Source organism: Theropithecus gelada, chromosome 2, assembly GCF_003255815.1.
Source record: "Theropithecus gelada isolate Dixy chromosome 2, Tgel_1.0, whole genome shotgun sequence".
NCBI lineage: Eukaryota > Metazoa > Chordata > Mammalia > Primates > Cercopithecidae > Theropithecus > Theropithecus gelada.
In genome coordinates, this window is record NC_037669.1 from 97,024,769 (window position 1) to 97,046,150 (window position 21,382).

At 41.5% G+C, this 21,382-nt stretch overlaps 1 protein-coding gene across 5 annotated transcripts in view; it reads right to left on the reverse strand.

The window, feature by feature from the left end:
* Window positions 1-383: 383 nt before the first annotated feature.
* Window positions 384-21,382, reverse strand: part of SNRK (SNF related kinase) — a 65,714-nt gene continuing 44,715 nt past the window's right edge. For 3 of the 5 annotated variants that reach the window (XM_025376753.1, XM_025376751.1, XM_025376749.1), the window contains 4 exons: window positions 19,560-19,701; window positions 10,716-10,928; window positions 8,080-8,214; window positions 384-4,183 (listed from right to left, as the gene is read on the reverse strand). In XM_025376753.1, the coding sequence (XP_025232538.1) occupies window positions 2,965-4,183; window positions 8,080-8,214; window positions 10,716-10,928; window positions 19,560-19,672 (1,680 nt within the window). In that variant the 5' untranslated portion in view covers window positions 19,673-19,701 and the 3' untranslated portion in view covers window positions 384-2,964. The remainder of the gene's footprint in view (window positions 4,184-8,079; window positions 8,215-10,715; window positions 10,929-19,559; window positions 19,702-21,382) is intronic. The other 2 variants (XM_025376750.1, XM_025376752.1) reach the window with 1 other exon arrangement.

Below are 21,382 nucleotides of genomic sequence, written 5' to 3' on the forward strand. Positions count from 1 at the left end.
GGGGTGAAAGTCGATTATGGTAATGGTTGTGAGAATTGAGTAAGAGTAGCTGACCTTGGAATCACAGTAACAGGAGGAATGTGTATGAAGGAAGGGAGGAAGGCAGAGGTGAGAACTTGTGGCAGTTCCCATTGCTTCCCTTTATTCAGTTAGGCAGCATGGTGACCAGCAGAGTGAGGAAAGGAGATGAAATAGAGAAAGTATACTTAATGGGCACCCTGGCCCCACCTCTTATTTGTGGCCATGAGTTTAAACATAGTAATACCTGTACTTTTTCAGCCACATCTGGTGGTGCAGGCACAGGGCATGGAGGAGGCTGGGTCTAACTGAGGTGGGATCACACAAAGCTGCACTCATGAGAAGCAATACAACACAGGACACGGTTTATATTGCTGAACACCAATATGTCACTTTATTATTTGGATTTTTTCCCATTTGTCACATACCTGTCAATGTTTACACAATGAGGGAAATCAACCAGCATTGGAAGCAACTGACCAAATCAGTTGATAATTATGTACCCTCCTAACACACATCAATTTTCACTTGGTAGGGATTATCTTTAATTCGGTCTCACAGCTATTCTTAAAATTGGTGTCAAGATTGTCACATCTTTAAATACAGATAGAATTGCCAGAAGTACATAATTATATATATACACACATACAGAAAAATACAAGACTGTTTTTCCACAATATTTAATTTATACACTACTGTAACTCTATGCAACTTTTGAAGACAGGTTAAGGGGTACAAGTAACTGTTTAGAGCAAGTAAGTAGTTTGGTCCAATATTATCTTAATGTAATGGTTTTTCGCTCCCTCCCTTTTATGTGATGACATACTATGACATACAACACATGCACAATCATTCACTTATAAACAAAGGAGTAAGACACCACTCAGACTGACATTTGTACACCCCGAGGGTCAACCAAACAACTAATAAGGCTATAATACAGCTATGCAGCATAAATGGTCAACACTGCTGATCCTAAAGTGAGCACCATATATACATCTGAATATAAAAAACCATTGAAACCAAACACATATGGGTTAGTTAAAAGGTGCCATTCCAAGGCTATACATAATCACAGGAAAAAGTATTTACACTGCTTGGAAAACAGCTGCAACAAAGAGTTTATTGCCAATGCCCTTTATAAACTTCTCTCCTACGTTTAATACAGATGTTACGCTCACTATCTATGTGAACCACACATCTTATTTCTGGCCCTTTGTAAGATCCCTGCTCAAGAATTTCAAGCAAATATGTTCTATGGCTTCACCCACACATCTATTCTCATAGCTTTCAAATTATAAATACCACAATGAACTAGAGCTGTAGCTTAAAACGTATCTAGCCTAGGTCTAGAAAGTAAAATAAGTATTTTAAGTATCATTTTTACTTAGTTTAGTAAGTATACTGTGAAATTCAGAGTTCTGAGTAAAATATATTTATCCTAAAGTAGCAGAGTCAGTGTGTACTTGAAGAAACAGTGACCACAGCAATGCAGTTCTTTGGTGATCCGCCCACTCTCCGAATTACAGGACCAGATGCGTCTCAGTCCGTCACCTCAGAGACATGATGTGGGGCTGAAGAGTGGGGAAGGGCCCCGGGTCCCAGCCACATTCTATCACCAATGTTGCTAAGCACTGCTTTTAAGACTCCCAGGGCACTGCATGAAAAAACAGCAACTGGCCCCTTCCATAATTAGCAATTTGCAATATACAGTGTCCTACAAGATAAAATGCCACAACAGATGATTCTCTGGTCAAAAGCAGTCTTTGTACAGGAATAGGTTAAAGCAAGAGTTCTTTGATTATTGTTTTGGCAGGAAAAGGCAAAGTGAAAAACAATTCCAGAAAAAAAAAGTTACAAAGCAGGCTTTGTGCATTTTTGTTTGCTGTATGTGTGAATTTTACCCTTTTATGTATATTTTTCATTCAGAGCTAGCTGAGCCAAAGGATATAACTGAATGAAAATAACAAAAGAGATAACCTAATTACCAAACTCCTAAAAACCAAATCCCAGTAGGTTTTAATTCATAGGGTTTTAACTTTGCCAACATTTGTGTGCACCTTCTGTACTAGGCCCTATAGTTCTTCTATCTACATGGAAATCCTGCAGTGTGCCCTACAGGAAGGAATTTACACAGAGCATCTTTTTGTTCTGTTAGACAGACATACACTCTCTAAGTAGAGTTAAGACATCATCACTTCATCACATTACAAAATAAGATTGTCTGCTTGTAATTTATCACTACAGGGGAAGCTGCCTTATAAATCTAAGTACTTTATCTCACCTATTACAAAAACAAGGAAATCTTTTTCAGTTAAATTTTAAGAGCCCGAACTTTGTTTTTACACTATAGCTTAAGACAAACAGGTGTGGGTATGTTCAAATTGTTGTTTTAAGGTTTTCAGTGCAGACACTCACTGTCCTCTGCTCTGCACAGGCCATGGACGGCTGGGCGGCACAAGGTCGCTAGCTGGCTCCAGGCCTGTGGGCATCACAACGTTATTGCTTTGGTTCTGTCTCAGACACCAGAGAGTGTGTCTCAGAGCCCAGAGTTTCCACATCACAGAAGGTCAGGACAGGAATTCAGATTTTTCACAAAGAAAAGCATTTTTTCTCTCTCTAAGTTAAGTGCAGAACATCAAATTTCTAAGTGCTCCATTTATAAGAGGTTCCAGATATACATCTTAATTTAATCCTGATCATCCACATTAAAATTATGAATGTAAAAATTACATAATAGGCTTTTCGGCTGAAAAAGAAAAGAAGTGTCTAGCAGCATGCACAAAGACCATGCATTGTCACATCATCAGGCGAACAAATGGAAAGGTAATAAATAATTGCTCCTAACGCCCACTTTAAAATAGTAAAACCAAATGGGAACAGTGAAGTGAGCCGGTCTTCACTGCTCTGAGCAGGAAGCGTGCTAGCGGCCAGATGGGGCCACAGTCAGATGACGTGGCAACAGCTGGCTGGGCTGGATGCACACAGCAGCCCCTCCTTAGGGTTCCGCTGGATGTTCACAGAGATGGTCTTTTCGCACAGAGGTAGCTGCAGCACATTATTTTTCAGGTTCTTGCTCTTTATCCGTTCCAATTCAGTGGTGGTATCTGCCATGTGGTCAGAGAAAAACTTTATGCCGCCCACTGCAGGGGCCTGCCCTGCATTCCCTGTGGAGCTGATGCACATTTTCCACGTAGATTTCTCTTGGACTTTCACACTGGAAAACGACAAGCCATTCTGTGGATCGATAATGTACTTGGTGCTCCCATGAAGCTGGGAACCGAGGCAGAGGCTCATGAGTTTGAGGCTCTCAACGAGCTCCCCAGCACTGCGAGAGGCCAGCTGCATGGAGCTGCTGGGGCCGGCACAGCGGCGTGTGGTACCCGATGTATTGGTGGGGTTGCCACCCGAGCCGCTGGAGGGGCTGCCCCCACCAGCATTGTTCTCGCTGGGGCTGGCCTTGTCCGCCCCTCCGCTGGCATTGCTCGGCTTGCTCTGGCCTCCGCCATCCCCCTCACTGCCAGGGGGCCCCTCGCTGCTATCCCGGCGGTGCCAGGAGTAGGTGAACCCACTATCTTTATCGAGCCGCCGCCGGCTTTCAGAATCATCATCACTGGTCTCCGAACTACTGCAGCTGGAGCCCCGGCCCTGACTTTTCCTCCGGTGGTAGCGTTTGTGAACTGTACCTGGAGAAGCTATGTTCATCTTTAACCTGCTCAACTTGGGAGGCAGATTCTCATCCATGTCAAACTCATCATCAGATTCCCCTTCCTCAAAGATCTGGTTGAGGACGGGCGCGCTCTTCCTGGATGTCAGGCGGTTGGTCACAGATGGCTTCCGGCGCAAAACCACTTGTGTTGAGAGGGACATGGGTTTCTTGTCCTCCTCATCTTCCTCTTCATCTTCTTCCACCCTGAACAGACACTTCCGCCCACTGGCTGTGGGTTTTAAGCTTGCGGGTGGCACCGTAGACAGTGCTGGTCCAGCCAACTCGGGGAGGTCATCTTTCTTAGCCGAGTCACACAGGCCTTTGCTCCTGTGGCCATTGAGGACACTGTCAGCAGCCCGAGCAGGAGACTGAGGGACAGTCGTGTGGGACAAAGGAGTGGCCGTGAGGTCATCCTCAAGGTCCTGGGGCACATCAATTTTGGTTGGCCATGACTGCCTATGTAACAGATAGATTGGAGGGGGGAAAGCCATATAATCATTATGCAGATGATAGTAAAGTACATCACATCAAACTTACTGGGACAAAATCTACAGACTTAAAGAAAAAAGCAGCAACCCTGCAAACCCATTAAACATCCTGTAAACATCAGCAAGGCCACCAGAAGGGCAAATGTGGTTTTGAAACATGGTTCAGTTTGTGGCTTATTGGCCAAGTGACAACTTCATCACAGCTGTCAGAAAAGAAAACAGGGCAAAGAGCTACTCCATCTTTTCTATACAAAAGCTTTATACTACAAGATAAACATTTTTTAAAAGCCCATGGAGGCTATTGGCAAAGCAAAACCTGAACAGCACACGTTGTGTTTCTTTGGTTCTTAGATCACAACCTTTAAAGGTATATTACTACAAATAAAATTCACCTGAAATTTCCAGGGCTCCTGATTTTACCATGGGGTAAGAACTTGGCGTTTATAAAATGAAATGGAAACAGTTTAATGGATCTGAATAGAAACAAAAATTATATGTGTAACACGTATACATTATACAAAATCATATAAAAATCTCTTCTCCAATTAAAAAACTCACTAGGTTAAATAAAAATGTCTGTCTTTTGAGACAGGGTCTCACTGTTATTCAGGCTGGAGTGCAAGGGCATGAATGCGGCTCACTGCAGCCTTCACCCCCGGGGATATCAAGCAATCCTCCCACCTCAGCCTCTCGAATAGCTGGGACTATAGGCGCACACCACAGTGCCAGCCTTAAATAAGTATATTTTTAAATGCCCATACAAGAGTAGTGAATAGCAAAATTCGCCATTATTTAAACTTTCATTTTATCTCCTAACCTGGAGTTGCCAAAGTAACAAGAATACTGCTTGGTTCCCAGAGAAGATGAATTTTTTAAATGAGGCTCTCTAGCTGCTATTCTGAATAAACATCTCTGAATGGTCAACTATCCTCTCTCCCCAGGGGGCATAGTAATATAGTTATAATAATAAAGGCAGGAACAAAATTTTACCAGTGGCCACTGTATGTGGAATATCGACTAGACTTGCTATGTGCACAGGTTCTTGTTTTGCACAGGTTCTCCTTTAATAAAATAAATGTGTCATTAAGAAAAACATTTAAATTTGAAGCTAAGAAGCAGTATTCTCTGAAGTGGTCATAACCAAACAATGGCTAACACTGTGTGGCCACGTCCTGCTTCTGGGTTAACTTCTTGATTTTCCATTCCAGAACTATCTGGCTGCAGTCTATGAGATGCCTACCCTGCTATCTGGCTCCTCCCTAGAGAGTTCCAACAGTGCTGTCCTGGGCTCTACAGGGCAGGCTGGAGGAAGAGTCTCTGGAGTCTGCAGACAGGCCCCGGACACAGTCATAACAGTTCTCAATTAGAAATAATTCTAAATGCCTAGGCCCTTCTCTCAGACCTCATGTTCTTCCATACAAATGTCTTGGGGCAGCCCTACAATTATTCATATTTTTAACAAAGTTAATGCTACTATATCTGAAACAGAATCCGTTCTAGAATTTCAGAAACCTTAAGCTACTTGATTTGACAACTCCCAAATACCACGCCACCTCACTGCTGCAGGATCCCACGTCACTGCTGCAGGATCCCATCTGTAGCAATGGGATTTCAGCTAAGCCACATCTTATACCTACATCCTGAGATGGCATCTGGGACTTCATTCTCTAGTGGAGTCCCTGTGTTCTCGCTCAATTCCAGGTCTAGGACTCTGCCCCTGGACTCCAGAACCTGCAGGCCAAATCCCTGTTTCTTTCTGCCTACCGATCTGCTTGCGAAGACACCCAGCCCAGCTAGGAGGCTGGATATCAGTCTTCAGTTAACCACTCATCTCAACCAGCCTGTCACCAATTCTTCCGGACTACCCACTGGTGCACACAGCATGTATCTGTTCTCTGTGGCTGTGGCTCTCACTGGCCTGACCCTTCCTTCCAGCTAGTTGCCATTTTAAATACAGTCTCCTGACTCAGTCCAGGTTTCCACCTCCTAGGTCATTCTGACCACAAGGCATACCCAGCAATGGAACCAAAGGAGGTCCAGGGTCTTGTCAATAAAGTTACATTGACAACAAAGAGAAGGCAAGTCAGGAGACACTGCCACTGCCAGTGGGTCCTGTGCCATAGAAAAAAAGGCGCTCATAGCTTCTCCACTTCAGAGTCCTCATGACAGCAAAAGGAAGACAGTTCGGAAAGCTCTAGTATTTTAAATTATTTTTATTTTTAATTTTTATAGAGACAGGGTCTATGTTTCCCAGGCTAGTCATGAACTCCTGGGCTCAAGGGATCTTCCCACCTTGGCCTCCCGAAGGGTTGAACCACTGTGCCTGGCCTACTATTTCTTTATAGCTAATGTTGGTCTCACATATACAATCAGCTTTAAACTGAGTTCTGGTATGTTTCACTGAATAGAAGAGTTCAAATCTAAATATTCTCTCCTCCAGAAGCCCGGTGGTAGCGCCAGTCTCGGTGCACCTGGCGAGTAGTGATGATCTGCCTTGGGGTTACTCTTTCTTGCCAGGGAGCTCGGGTCAGGACTAGGTTGACCGTAACTTCTGAGCATCAGTCTCTGGTTTATCTCATCCCCAAGAATCCCCTCACTCCCTGGGTTTAGTCCTCTTCTAAGCAGACACTAGACAGTGTGCCTAGTTTTTATTACAGAGGAATGCATCCAAGAAATGAATAAAGTTACTAAATTCATGTTCTAGTTAAACTAGACCTAAATCTTTACTGTTTGGCAAGCTGGGAATGTTTCCTCCCCCTACTCTGCCACTCCACCCAAGCAACGAAGTTCACATGGCGAGACAACTGCAAGTAACTTAAAATCGAAATGGCTTTCTTAATCTTTTACAATCATAATATTATTATTCACAATAATATTCACACACATATATTCGTAAATATTTGGAGGTACACACAGCTTTACTCAGAATCAGGAGCACGCTTCTGTTTTTGAACTACAGTTCCATGGGTTACTTTATCTGAGTGCATAAACTTGAAATAAATTTCATAATGATAATGAAAAAAGTAAGCCTTTTCCATGCTTTGATTTTAAGTGGAAAGTTACTCTGGCAGAAGAAAAAGCAAACCGGGAAGGCTGGAAGAGAGGAGGAGGAGGAGGAGGAGGAGGAGGAGGAGGAGGAGGAGGAGAGAGGGGGTTAGAAAAGGCTTGGGGAGCAGCACGTTCTGACTTTATTGAAGATAATGGTGGTAAAATATTCCCAGCAGTGTCGGCAAACACACAAAGCCCTGGTTCTAAGTGCTTTACATATGTTAATTCATCACTCCTCTCCACAACCCCATGAGGTAAATAGCATTGTTACTTTTGTTTTACAGATTGGGCAGCTAAGTCATAGAGAGGTTAAGCAACCTCCCAAGGTCAAGCAGCTAAGAAATCAGCTAGCTAATGTGACTATCCAATTCTGGATATCCTGAGAGAACACTGTGGCATAGCAATACTCTATTTAATTTTAAAAATTACTTCAAATAACTGAGGGAAAATTCAGCCTTGTTCCTAGAATGAAAAACTAAAGAAAATAACAGATTAATACATGTTGGAGTTGGAAGAATTTAATGAAAATAACTAGCAAGACACTCTGGCGTGAGGCTGCTTCTCCAAACATGTTTTCCTGACCATGCCAACAGACATGGCCCGTCCCCACTGAGCCCAGGAGGGGACGGCATCCCTGGTGACGAGGGAACCCAGACCCTCAAGTACCCCCAAAGAGCCCATGTGTGGCCTCTCCAATGAGGCCATCATCACTGTTTGTACTCTCTTGTCCCAAAGAGTTAGGAAGCATTAAAAAAAAAAAAATTCGCTATTTCAAAACGTTAAACTTACTAAAATCAGTGAAGATTTTTTTCTCACCTAAACTGGGCCTTGATATTGCTCGGGCTTGCAGATCTGGTCTGTATTTCTTTCTCTTGCTTTTCTCTCAGGATCCTTTCAGCCAGCAGGAAGTACGTGGCTGTGATATGGTTATACCTGTTGGTTTCCAGGGCTCTGAGGAAAACAAGGTGAGAGCAAACGTCAGCCATATCAGGAGGTTTTTTACAAGAAGCAGAACTGATTTTTAAAAGTACAAGCAAGTTAAATTCAATGGCTGGAATCTTTAAAATTATGCAAAAAATGCAAACCAGAAAAAAAATCAAACTAGTAGCTATTTAGGTCACTCAAAATTCTAAAAACAACTGCATAAAAATGTTCGTATTTTTATGAACACTTTTCATAAATGAGAGAAAAATCCAAAATGCCAACAGCAGCTGAGTTAGACATCAGTTTTAGACACTTAAGATAATGAGTGCACGCATTATTCAAAATCTGGATTTGTGTGTACAGTGTTTGTTCAGGCGGCTTACTTGCTTCCACTAGAAGTGTGAAATGAAGACGAAGTCTGTGTTACATGAATGTGCACTGAAGTACTAATATCAGTCAGAAAAATTAGAAAATGTTTTTATTTTCATACTCCTTCTGCATTTACTGGCAATTTAGGCACTACAGAATAATTAAAGAAATTGAAAGTATGTCACCATTAATTGCTGTGAATAAGATCAATGTAGTCATTCATCCATTTAAAAAGTAATGCTCACCGAGTACCCAGTCCGGCTAGACACGGTGCTGGGACACAAGGCCCAACAAGGCCCACAGCCCTGCCCACTCTTTTGTAGCTGGCCTGTCACAGGATATACTGGGGCGTGCTTTGGCGGATCCCACAAGGCCAGGAAATATATAACTATGGTTTTCAGAAACTTTCTGTAGTTACTGAAAATACTCACACAATGAACACTTAGGAAAGAAGCAACAGCAGACACCCATTTTTCAAAATGTACATTGGGGTCACAACTAATGGGGGCAGGGCAGGCTGAGGCATGAGATTCCAAAGGAAGTATCCAAGGTAAAATTCAAGGGTAGAATGACTTATTAGTTTCTTCAGCAAAGTACTGAATACAGGAGTTGGCTTGGGTTTGGAAATGTATTGTGAGACAAAGGTGTGTGTTGGAACTCAGGAGTCACCCTCAGAATGAGCAGCTTCTTAGGATGTGAGCAGCAAGCACGGAGTAAGGCTAGCTGAGGGGACAGCAAGACTGGCTCGCCCAGCTATCAGGAAACCAGCAAACTGGCAAACTGGAGTCACCTCAACCATTTAAATTGTACTACCTTTTGGATTTATAATTGAATTTATATTAAGTAGTTCTAGATGACACTACTGCATGTATATATGTTTTAAGCTAAGAACAAAAGGCCAGTTCAGAGAGATATAAACAGCCTTTTATCCACTCAAAAGTGAAAAATCATTTTCTACACATTCCAAAAGTGAGTAAGTGTAGCAGAAACAGCAAGTGTCCTGTCTTTGTCACATGTTTAGGTCAGTTAAGTAGCTGTGAGTCAATACTATAAAGAATCGTAATACATTTGGAAACTTACAGAAATTTGTACTTAAACCAAAATGAAGAACCTGAGTTTATTTTTATAAACCTTTCTTTCCATCAATGTAAAACACTCTAAAGTGTCCTTTAGATAGACACTGCCCTTCTTGGGGATCAGAGCCTTCCAGTGGGCATGCGTGTGGCAGGAAGACACACAGCAGGAGTCTGCAGGTCCAGCCCACAGGATTCTCTTCCCCCAAGTCAGGGAACTGGATCAAATCCCGAAAGGGCCCTCCTGATGGAAACCCCTTTTTTTGCCTTCTAGGGCATACTCTCTTTCCAACATACCCAACTGTTTCATCCAACACATTAAATAACCTTTGACCTTTAATTTGTGGAAATATTCCTTATTTTTACAGTCAGGACCTCTTACAGAAATTAATCATTATCAGAACAAAGAAAATGCATTTTTTCTCTGTATTATCTTTGATTCCAAACTGTTTATTAAAAACTGGCTTTGGTTTTAAAGGATGTAATTAACAACTTGTATAACTTGCAGGCTCCAGGTGGCTGCAGCAGGGTCTCTCAAGGGCCAGATAATAAATATTTCAGGCTTTGTGGGCCATGTGGTCTCTCCCACAACCACTCTGCCATTGTAGCACAATGCAACCATTGACAATACTTAAATGAATGGGCATGGCTGTGGCCCAATAAAACTTCACTTATAAAAATGTGTGGCCGGCACCATTTACCACCTCGTGATTTAGAGGACTCTAGGCATGTGGTACTGTTCTCCCTACTCACTGTGGGGACCAGAAGGAGACAGAGGAATGAGAATAGTGCTACAGATAAGGTATATACTGGGATACAAAACAAGCTGTTTCATTCCACCCCTACAGAAAGGGAAAAAGGTCACAGCACTTACTGACACTACCCAGCAATGGCTTACTTGTTCACTAGCATAAAACCAAAACACCAAAAAAAACCTGTGTCAGACCCTGGGCCAAGAACTTTAGAGATAAATGACACAACTCTTGCCACCTATTACACAGGTGTCCAAAGGCTGTGTTAAGTAGAGAGAGCCCATTCCAAGAATCCTAAACCTGTGGCCCCCTGTACTGACAGGCATTGACGTACTCTACAATGGCGTCTCGATCCGCTATGTCCCCAAGCACCATGCGCTGAATGATGCTGTTGTGCTCCTCTTCCGAGAGATTTTTGTATGACACAAGGGGAATGTTATACTTTGTGGCTGGTGAAGGGTCCACTCCCTGAAGCCAAGGATGATTTTCAATCTCTTCTAAAGAAGCCCTTCTCTTGGGATCTCTCTGTAGCATCCGTGTGATCAGGCTGGAAAGGAAGGTAAGTCCATTGTTAAAGCAAACTGCTTGCAAGGATTAGCAATGATGGATCATTTTATTAATAAAAATGATTTCCTATACCATCAATTAAATTAGGTGCACTAGTGGTGGCAGTGGGGCAGATGGGAATAATAAAAATTTAGTACCACTGTAGTCATAAAATAAAAAATCACAACCTCCAGGTATACTGATAAGCCAAATGCACAAATAAGAGCTCCCTATCATCTAGAATTAACTATAGGTATCAACATCTGTTCTTGAATTAACTGCTGGCTTAGTGACATACCAGAATCAAATTCAATGATCAGCAATGACATACAGAATAGAGGACACAAGCCCACTTCTGCTTCAGAAAAAAATGAATGATGCTTCTGATGAAGACAACTAAAATACCATGTAATTTTTTTTATTTTTTATTTTATTTGAAACGGAGTCTCGCTCCGTTACCAGGTTGGAGTGCAGTGGCGCGACCTCGGCTCACTGCAACCTCTAACTCCTGGGTTCAAGCGGTTCTCCTGCCTCAGCCTCCCAAGTAGCTGGGACTACAGGAATGAGCCACCACATCCAGCTAAGTTTTGTATTTTTGGTAGAGACGGGTTTCACTATGTTGGCCAGGATGGTCTCGATCTCTTGACCTAGTGATCCACCCGCCTCAGCCTCCCAAAGTGCTGGAATTACAGGCGTGAGCCACCGTGGCCGGCCCATGTAATGCATTTTTAGGAAAATATTTTATTTAAAGGCACCATTTTGGCAGAATAAATAAGTAACACTCAGCAACTAAAAATGAAGTAAAAGCAGAACCCTTATGAAGTGAATGACATCTGCTTCAGCTTTACAGGCTATGTTGGGTGCATATAACAGAATATAATGTGTAAGGCCTACTGAAGGTAGATAGTACAACTAGAGTCCTTGCAAAGAGCTAGGACTCCAGCTTCGATGTGAGGGTAAATGAAAAATGAGAAACAACTTAGAACTTCTTACTACAAGCCGGTCTTCACACAAGTCTGTGTTCCAAACTAATGATATCTGTGTGGTACACAGAAGTTAATTTATAGTGCTTTCAGCTGGAAGTACTCCTGCACAACTAGTAAAGTAAATATACAGACCCCTCCTGTAGGAATGTAACTGAAAACCAGCCTCAAATAATTCTCCAAATAATATTACAAAGAATATCAGTCAAAAACACAAAAGAAACAAGTTACCAATAGCAAGACCTCAGAAACAAGCAAACTCAGAATGCAAATACTTCAGATACTGAAATTTTCAGATGTAAAATGTAACTGTGTTAAATATGTTTAAGACATGAAAGAGAATCTTGAAAATAATATAGCCAGTGAACTAAAGATGATACTTTATACTATAAATACAGCTACTATACATAAAATTACTAGGCAATCGAGAAAAAACTAAATAGGGCTTCTAAAATGAAAAATAATCACTATAAAAACAAAATCAATAAACAAAATTTAAAAATGAGACAGAATCAATGTAAGATAAAATTAAGGAAATAATTGTATCAACAGACTGAGATAGGAAATATAAAACAGTTTTATAAAAAGAAGAGGACAGAGTGAGAGAAATGAGAAAATCAGGAAGAAACTATATTTGAAAAGATAATGGCTGAGAATTTTCCAAAATTCATCAAAGAGCACAAATCCTGAACCACTAAGCCTAACGTATCCTAAGCACAATAAACAGAAAATCTTAAAGCAGCCTAAGTGAAGACAGGACACCTACGCGGAGATAACAAGATGATAAGATGGGCAGCTGACTTCTCAACAGCAACAACAAATGCCAGAAAATAGTGGAATAGTATCTTCCATGAGCTGAGAGAAAATAACTATCAACCTAGAATTCTATACTCAATGAAACCATCTTTTAGGAGCATACATAACTTGAAGACATTCCAAATAAAAACTGAGAATGCTTATCACCAACAGATGTTCATCCAAACAAATTCTACACAATTTTATTTTGACAGGATAGTGTGATTCCACTTGGAAGGGTAAACAGTTTCTGTCAAGCATCTGGGTAAATATGAAATTTTTAACTGTGTAGAATGATAATCATATCTAATTTGTGGCATTTGAAAAATTATTAAAATATTGTATGGTAGTTAAAATATTCTAAAGATTTTGTGTTGTTCAAGAAGAGAATAAAGAGGTCGGACACAGTGGCTCATGCCCGTCATCGCAGCACTTTGGAAGGCTGAGGCGGAGGGATGGCTTGAGTCTAGGACTCTCAGACCAGCCTGGGCAACATATCAGACGCTGTCTGATAAGATTAGGCTTTGTGTCCCCACCCAAATCTAATTTTCAATTATCATCCTTATAATCCCCATAATCCCCACGTGTCAAGGGAGAGACCAGGTGGAGGTAAATGAATCATGGGGGCAGTTTCCCCCATGCTGTTCTCGTGATAGTGATGAAGAGCTGATGGTTTTATTAAGTGTTCAGTAGCTTCTCCTGAGTTCCTTTTCTTTCCTGCTGTCTTGTAAAGAAGGCGCCTTGCTTCCCCTTCACTTTCAGCCATGACTCTAAGTTTCCTGAGGCCTCTCCAGCCATGCTGAACTGCAAGTCAATTAAATCTCTTTCCTCTATAAATTACCCAGTCTGGGGAAGTTCTTTATAGCAGTATGAAAATGGACTAATACACCATCTCTACAAAAAAATAAAAAACAAAAAAAAATAGCCAGGTGTGGTGACTTGCACCTGTGGTCCCAGCTACTTGGGAGGATCACTTGAGGCTGAGGTTGAGACTGTAGTGAGCCATGATTGCACTGCGGCATTCCAACCTGGGTGACAGGGTGAGACCATTCCCCACCCCTCCCCCCAAAAATAAATAAGAATCAGCTATAGATTTTGTTAAATTAAGTATAAAAACATGAGGCCCCTGAGCATGGTGGCTCATGCCTGTAATCCTAACACTTTGGGAGGCTGAGGCAGGTGGATTGCCTGAGCTCAGGAGTTCGAGACCAGCCTGGGCAAAATGCAAAACCCCGTCAATACTAAAAATACAAAAAATTAGCCAGGTGTGGTGGCAGGTGCCTGTAATCCCAGTTACTCTGGAGGCTGAGGCACGAGAATCACTTGAACCTAGGAGGTGGAGGCTGCAGTGAGCCAAGATTGCATCACTGCACTCCAGCCTGGGCGACAGAGTGAGACTCCATCTCAAAAAAAAAAAAAAAAAAAAGGTATAAAAACATCTATATTTGGCCGGGCACGATGGCTCACGCCTGTAATCCCAGCACTTTGGGAGGCCAAGGCAGATGGATCACGAGGTCAGGAGATCGAGACCACCCTGGCTAACACGGTGAAACACCGTCTCTACTAACGATACAAAAAATTAGCCAAGCGTGGTGGCGGGCGCCTGTAGTCCCAGCTACTCGGGAGGCTGAGGCAGGAGAATAGCGTGAACCTGGGAGGCGGAGCTTGCAGCGAGCTGAGATCGCACCACTGCACTCCAGTCAGGGCAACGAGTGAGACTCCGTCTCAAAAAAAACCAAAACAAAAACAAAAATAAACAAAAAAATGTGTATCTGTGTTAAAACAGGTAGAAAAATCACTAAAATAACAGACTATAACTTCCTAGCTAATTCAGGGAGAAAGTCAAACAAGGGAAAAAGAAAAACTTTGGCAGGGCATGGTAGCTCATGTCTATAATCCCAGCACTTTGGGAGGCAGAGGCTGGAGGATCTCTGGGGACCAGGAGTTCGAGAACAGCCTGGGCAACATAGTGAGACCCAGTCTCTACAAAAAGTTTAAAAATTAGCCAGGCATGGTGGCAAGCACCTGTAGTCCTAGCTACTCAGGAGGCTGAGGCAGGACAATCACTTGAGCCCAGGAGTTGAAGGCTGCAGTGAGCGATGTATGATTGTACCACTGTATTCCAGCCTGGTCAACAAAGCAAGACCCTAAGAAAAGAAAGAGGGAGGGAGAGAGGGAGGACAGAGAGAGAGAGAGCAAGGGAGGGAGAGAGCAAGAGAGAGGATGGAGGGAGGGGAAGGAGGAGAGGAAAGGGAAGAAGCGAGGGAAGGAGAGGGGAGGAAAGGGAGGGCAGAGGGAGGGGGAGGGGAAGGGAGGGAGAGAGGAAGAAAGTGGAGGGAGAGAGGGAAGAAAGAAAGAAAAAGAGAAAGAAGGAAGCAAAAGGGAAAGGTAAGGAATCCTCCATCAACTCCAAAGAAGAATGGGGTAAAAAGAAAAAAAAGGCCGGGCGCGGTGGCTCACGCCTGTAATCCCAGCACTTTGGGAGGCTGAGACGGGCGGATCATGAGGTCAGGAGATCGAGACCATCCTGGCTAACACGGGTGAAACCCTGTTTCTACTAAAAATACAAAAATTAGCCAGGCGCGGTGGCAGGCGCCTGTAGTCCCAGCTACACGGGAGGCTGAGGCAGGAGAATGGCATGAACCTGGGAGGCAGAGCTTGCAGTGAGTGGAGATCGCACCACTGCACTCCCGCCTGGGTGACAGAGCGAGACTCTGTCTCAAAAAAAAAAAAAAGAAAAGGAAAAAAACAAGTAGGACAAACATAAAACATATAAAAAGATGGCATAAATAGATCTACATCTATCAGTGACTACAATAAATGTAAATGGAATAAACTCTCCATTTAAAACACAATAATGATCAGATGGGATTAAAGAAAAACTTGGCTCCAGTCTGTTAAAAAAAGATGTATTGAAAACCAGAACAATGGGAAGTTTAAAGTAAGAAAAGAAAGAAAAACTATACAGCACACAAATGGTAACCAACAGAAGACTAGTGTGGCTAAAAACAGACAACACAGACTGACTTTTAAGGCAAAAAAGCAGTACTAAAGAGGGCCATTACCTCATTGATACAAATTGATAGAATGGGAAGATAAGACAGTTTTCAACTTGTTTGCACCTAATAACATTACCTCAAAACAAAGCAAAAACTGACAGAGCTCCAAGAATAAAACATATCCACCATCACAGTGGAAAAATATCTCAGTAACTGATCAACTAGGAGAAAAAAAAACTCAGAAAGGATGCAAATAATTTTGAACAGCATAATCAAAAAGCTTGATTTTAAGGATTTATACAGAACTCCAAAATTGGAAAATATACACTATTTTCCAGAACAAAAAGATCTTATGCTAGGCCATAAGCAAGCCTCAGCAATTTGAAAAACCAAAAAAACAAAAACAACACTGGTACCATAGAGGCTATTATTCTTGGACCATAACACAATTAAGGTAGAAATCAATAAAAAGCTAATTAGAAAAATGCCATAGATTTGGAAATGTAAAACACCCCTGTAAAAAACTCACACATGAAATAAATCAACACAAACTAGAAAATACTTATTAAAACTGAATAATAGCAAAAGGACTATAAATCAAAACCAGTGGGATGCAGCTAAAATGGTATCAGAAGGCAATTTATAGCCTTAAATTATTACAACAGAAAAGGGAAATTTGTGAGCTAAGTATCCGACAACAGAAAGAAAAAGAACAGAATTAGCCTATGGAAGTGAGTGGTATGAAATACTACAGACAAGAGAAAAGAAAATTAAGAAAACATAAAACAAAAATTATAATTGTTAATAAAAGCAAAAGGTAGTTCTTAGAAAAAGACTAATAAAATAACAAACTTCTTGCAAAACTGATCAAGACAAAAAAGCACAATTTATCACTATTGAAATAAAAAAGGACACTATATCAACACTTCTTATAGACTTAAAAAATACAACTAAAAGATACTATAGGCTGGGCATAGTGGCTCAGGCCTGTAATCCCAGTACTTTGGGAGGTCGAGGTGGGCGGATCATGAGGTTAAGAGATCGAGACCATCCTGACCAACATGGTGAAACACTGTCTCTACTAAAAATACAAAAATTAGCTGGGCATGGTGGTGCGCACCTCTAGTCCCAGCTAACTGGGAGGCTGAGACAGGAGAATCGCTTGAACCCAGGAGGTGGAGGCTGCAGTGAGCTGAGACTGTGCCACTGCACTCTAGCCTGGTGACAGTTCTAGACTCCATCTCAAAAAAATAAAAAAGATAAATACTTGCGGTTAATACATTTGAAAAATTAGATAAAACAGACATGTCCCTTAAAAAACACAGCTTAGCAAAACTGATACAGGAAAAAAGTTTAAAAACCTAAATAGTCCCAATAATTTTTTTTTTTTGAGACAGGGTCTTATTCTGTCACCCAGACTGGAGTGCAGTGGCGCAATCACAGCTAACTGTGTCCTCGACCTTCTGGGCCCATGCCATCCTCCCACCTCAGCCTCTCCAGTAGCTAGGACCACAGGCATGGGCCACCAGAACTGGCTAATTTTTCTTTTTTTCTTTGTTTGTTTAGTAGAGACAGGGTCTCCCTGTGTTTCGCAGGCTGGTCTTGAACTCCTGGGCACAAATGATCCTTCCGTCTTGGCCTCCCAAAGTGCTGAGATTACAGGCATGAGCCACCATGCCTGGCCCCAATAATAATAATTTTTTTTTTTTTTTTTTGAGACAGAGTCTCGCTCTGTCACCCAGGCTGGAGTGCAGTGGTGCGGTCTGGGCTCACTGCCAGCTCTGCCTCCGGGGTTCACGCCATTCTCCTGCCTCAGCCTCCCGAGTAGCTGGGACTACAGGCACCCGCCACCACGCCTGGCTAATTTTTTGTATTTTTAGTAGAGACGGGGTTTCACCGTGTTAGCCAGGATGGTCTCGATCTCCTGACCTCGTGATCTGCCCGCCTCGGCCTCCCAAAGTGCTGGGATTACAGGCGTGAGCCACTGCGCCCTGCCAATAATAATAATAATAATTTTTTGAGACAGAGTCTTGCTCTGTCACCCAGGCTGGAGTGCAGTGGCATGATCTCAGCTCACTGCAACCACCACCTTCCGGGTTCAAGTGATTCTCCTGCCTCAGCCTTCTGAGTAGCTGGGATTACAGGCGCATGCCACCACACTCAGCTAATTTTTGTATTTTTAGTAGAAACAGGGTTTCACCATGTTGGTCAAGCTGGTCTCGAACTCATGATCTTGTGATCCGCTTGTCTCAGCCTCCCAAAGTGCTGGGATTACAGGTGTGAGCCACTGCACCCAGCCCCAATAAGTATTAAAAATAATTCTTCTAGGAGGGAGACACAGACAGCTACTAGACAGTAGGAACTGTTCTACTTCTTAAGCTAGATAATGGGGTACAGAGGTACTCATTTTACTACATATACACTGTATACTTATTTGAATGATATATATATCAATATAAAAATAAGCTTTTTCAGTAGAAGCTGTGGAAATACTCCTTGAATTATAACATGAATCACAAACATCCAACATGCAGACAACATATGCCCCCAGACAGCTGCCCTGCTTCCTGGGGTAGAGAATAGTTAACAGTAAGGTCATAAAAATAATCATCATCAATATTCATAGTTTCCTACGTGCTAAGGACCGAGCTAAGAGCTTCACATGTATTAATTCATTTAATTTTCACAATAACCCTATATGGTAGTTTCTATCACTCTGACATCATTAGTAAATGGAGAAGTCAATATTTGAATCCAGAGTTTGAATACCTAAGTTCTTTTTTTTTTGAGACGGAGTCTCACTCTGTCACCCAGGCTGGAGTGCAATAGCACAATCTTGGCTCACTGCAAGTTCCACCTCCTGGGTTCACGCCATTCTCCTGCCTCAGCCTCCCAAGTAGCTGGGACTACAGGAGCCTGCCTCCACGCCCAGCTAATTTTTTGTATTTTTAGTAGAGACAGGGTTTCACCATGTTAGCCAGCATGGTCTCGATCTCCTGACCTCGTGATCCACCCGCCTCAGCCTTGAATACCTAAGTTCTTAAACATCCACCTGAGATGGGGTTTCATTTAGAGAAAAAAATTCCTCAAGCAATCAGATTTCCTTCTTACCAGTTGATAGGAGAAACTCAAAACTGTTTCTACAGCAAAGTCCTCTAAGTAGTGGCTATAACCTCAGCTGAGGTCATTAAAAAAATGTCACTTACAATGTCAATGAAATACTGAACTTCCAACAGTTCTATTCCATTACTGTATTTCTCACTACACATTATCATAGTACTATGTACTAATTTAAATTCCAAATAATCGAGTATACTTTTTGTTGCTGGCTTCCCACAGTCGCATAAACCTAAACAGCTTTAGTCAATCGGCAGGAGGCGTGTGTGAAGCAAATTATGAGACATACTATGTAAACCCTCAAATAGTGTGTTGATGGTCTATTCAGGAAAGAAAATGCCCTAACTCTTCTCTGGAACTTAAAACAATTCCAGGTGATCTTGCTTTTTGCTCATGCAGAGAAAGGTAGTTCCCATGGTATTTCTTCACTTCAAGTGAAATAACCGCCACTCCTGAAGGCTGAAGAGGCATGTAATAGATTTCTTGAATAAGAAATAGATGAATACATTTTGTACTCTAATATTAAATTTCAGATCATATTCAGGGGTTAACCACCACCCCCCACCCCCACCAAACACTCTTAACAACAGTAGAAATACTAAATTCAAAAATTAAAATGAACCCAGCTGCTTGGATGTTTGAAGTCCTCTCACATTTTCTTGACATGTTAATGGAATTAACACTTCTGGTTTTAATCTGAGTCCTTAAGGTTTCCACATACTTTTTTTTTTTACTTACTCTTTACACTCTTTAGACACATGGGATGGTACTGTATATTTGCAATCCATGATCATTGTCAGTGTTTCACTGTCATTGGCTTCTTGAAAGGGTGGCTGCCCACACACCAACATGAAAAGGATCACTCCCAGACTCCAAATATCTATAAATCAAAGACATACTTTTAAATACTGGACTAATTAGAAAACCAAAAACATTAAGAGTAAAAGTGGGCTAACAATATTATTTTATCTTGAGCAGTCAAAAGCATTTATATCTCAAAGTACAAACATCCATGAAGGAAAAGAAGCCCCAACAGGGCAGGGAAGGTGTCTGTCTTCTTCACTGTTTTTATAGTAAGTGCTAGTAAACAGTGAACGGTCAATGAATGTTCAATGAAGAGATAAACTAATGTCTTTGTTAATATAGCAATAACATCAACTGGAAAGTATCTATCCAGGTGCCCAAGCCAACAGACAACACACTGCTGTTTCTCCCATTAGAATATATACCAGAAATAAAACTAATATATTAATACTCTGAGATCTGAAAAGAATTTTGCCTAAGGTCACAATTATCTCAAGTTGTTCTTTACCTCAATGCTAGTGAAGTAACCAGGTGAAGTAACTCATGTCATTTTATAGGCAAGAAAATTAAAGCTCAAGGAGGAAAGAAACATGGCCATCAATATAGTCAATCAGGAAAAAGACTGGTTATGTATTACTCCAGAGGATGAAACTAGGACCAAAGGTGTAAGTAACCAAGAGGCACACTTCAGCTTAAAAATGGGGAACTACTCAATGGAGCCGTTACAATACCAGAAAAGGCAGTGAGTTATCCATCACTAAAAGTATTCCAGCAAAGACAGGAGAAACATCTGTCTAAAATTCTGCATAAGGCATTTCTGCACCAATGGTAAGGCTGGACTACCTGACATCTAAGGACCTCTCAACTCTAGCATTAGACTAACTCTGACAGTAAGAAACAACTCCTTACCTCTTTCATCTAAATAAAAAGCAAATCCATCAATCATATGGGAAAATGATCTTTTGTTCAGATGAAAAAAAATTTTTAAGATGAAAAGGACTTAGGAAAGGGATCACAAATCATTCATTCATTCCAGAAACTAAAGAACAGACATGATAATATAAACATTCACATAATTAGAAACCAATTCAAGAAGTATTCTAGACCACAAAAGGCTTAAAAGAGAATGGAAGGGCAGACCACACGGCCTTTGTCATCACATCTGTTAACATTCAACTGCTGTTTCCATTTACACTTAAAACACCCAAAATAATGTAGGTTCCATGTTATTTCCCAAGATAATTAAAACTTAATAAAATATCTTTTCCTTGGTTCAAACTAAACAAAGACTGGCCACAAAGGCAGAAACCCAAAGTTACACACAATGTGATTTTTTTATATGTACAATAAATTTTACTAAGGATACTCTGATGGAAACTAATGAATCAGATGAAAAAAAACCGACTGAAATTAAACATTTACATAAATGAAGATGAAAGGGACCTGTGGATCATTCAGTCCAAACCCTTGGCTCTGCAGTGTCCCTAAGAGGTCTGACATTGCTTTTTGAATGCATGTATTATCTGTCCCCAGACAGCAAGCTGGCTCAGGAGTCCACTCCACTCACTTTCATTTCTTTGCCTTGACTTTGGAATCCAGAGAGCCATCCCCATTCAAAAATCAAACATATCTTAATAATGGTGACTAGTCACATCTATTCTTTAAATAGCCAGTGAAAACAATCTATAACCCCAGTCCTAGCAGTACCTTAAGATTTTTTTAAAGGACATTTATACAGTTGATGTTTAACTTAAATC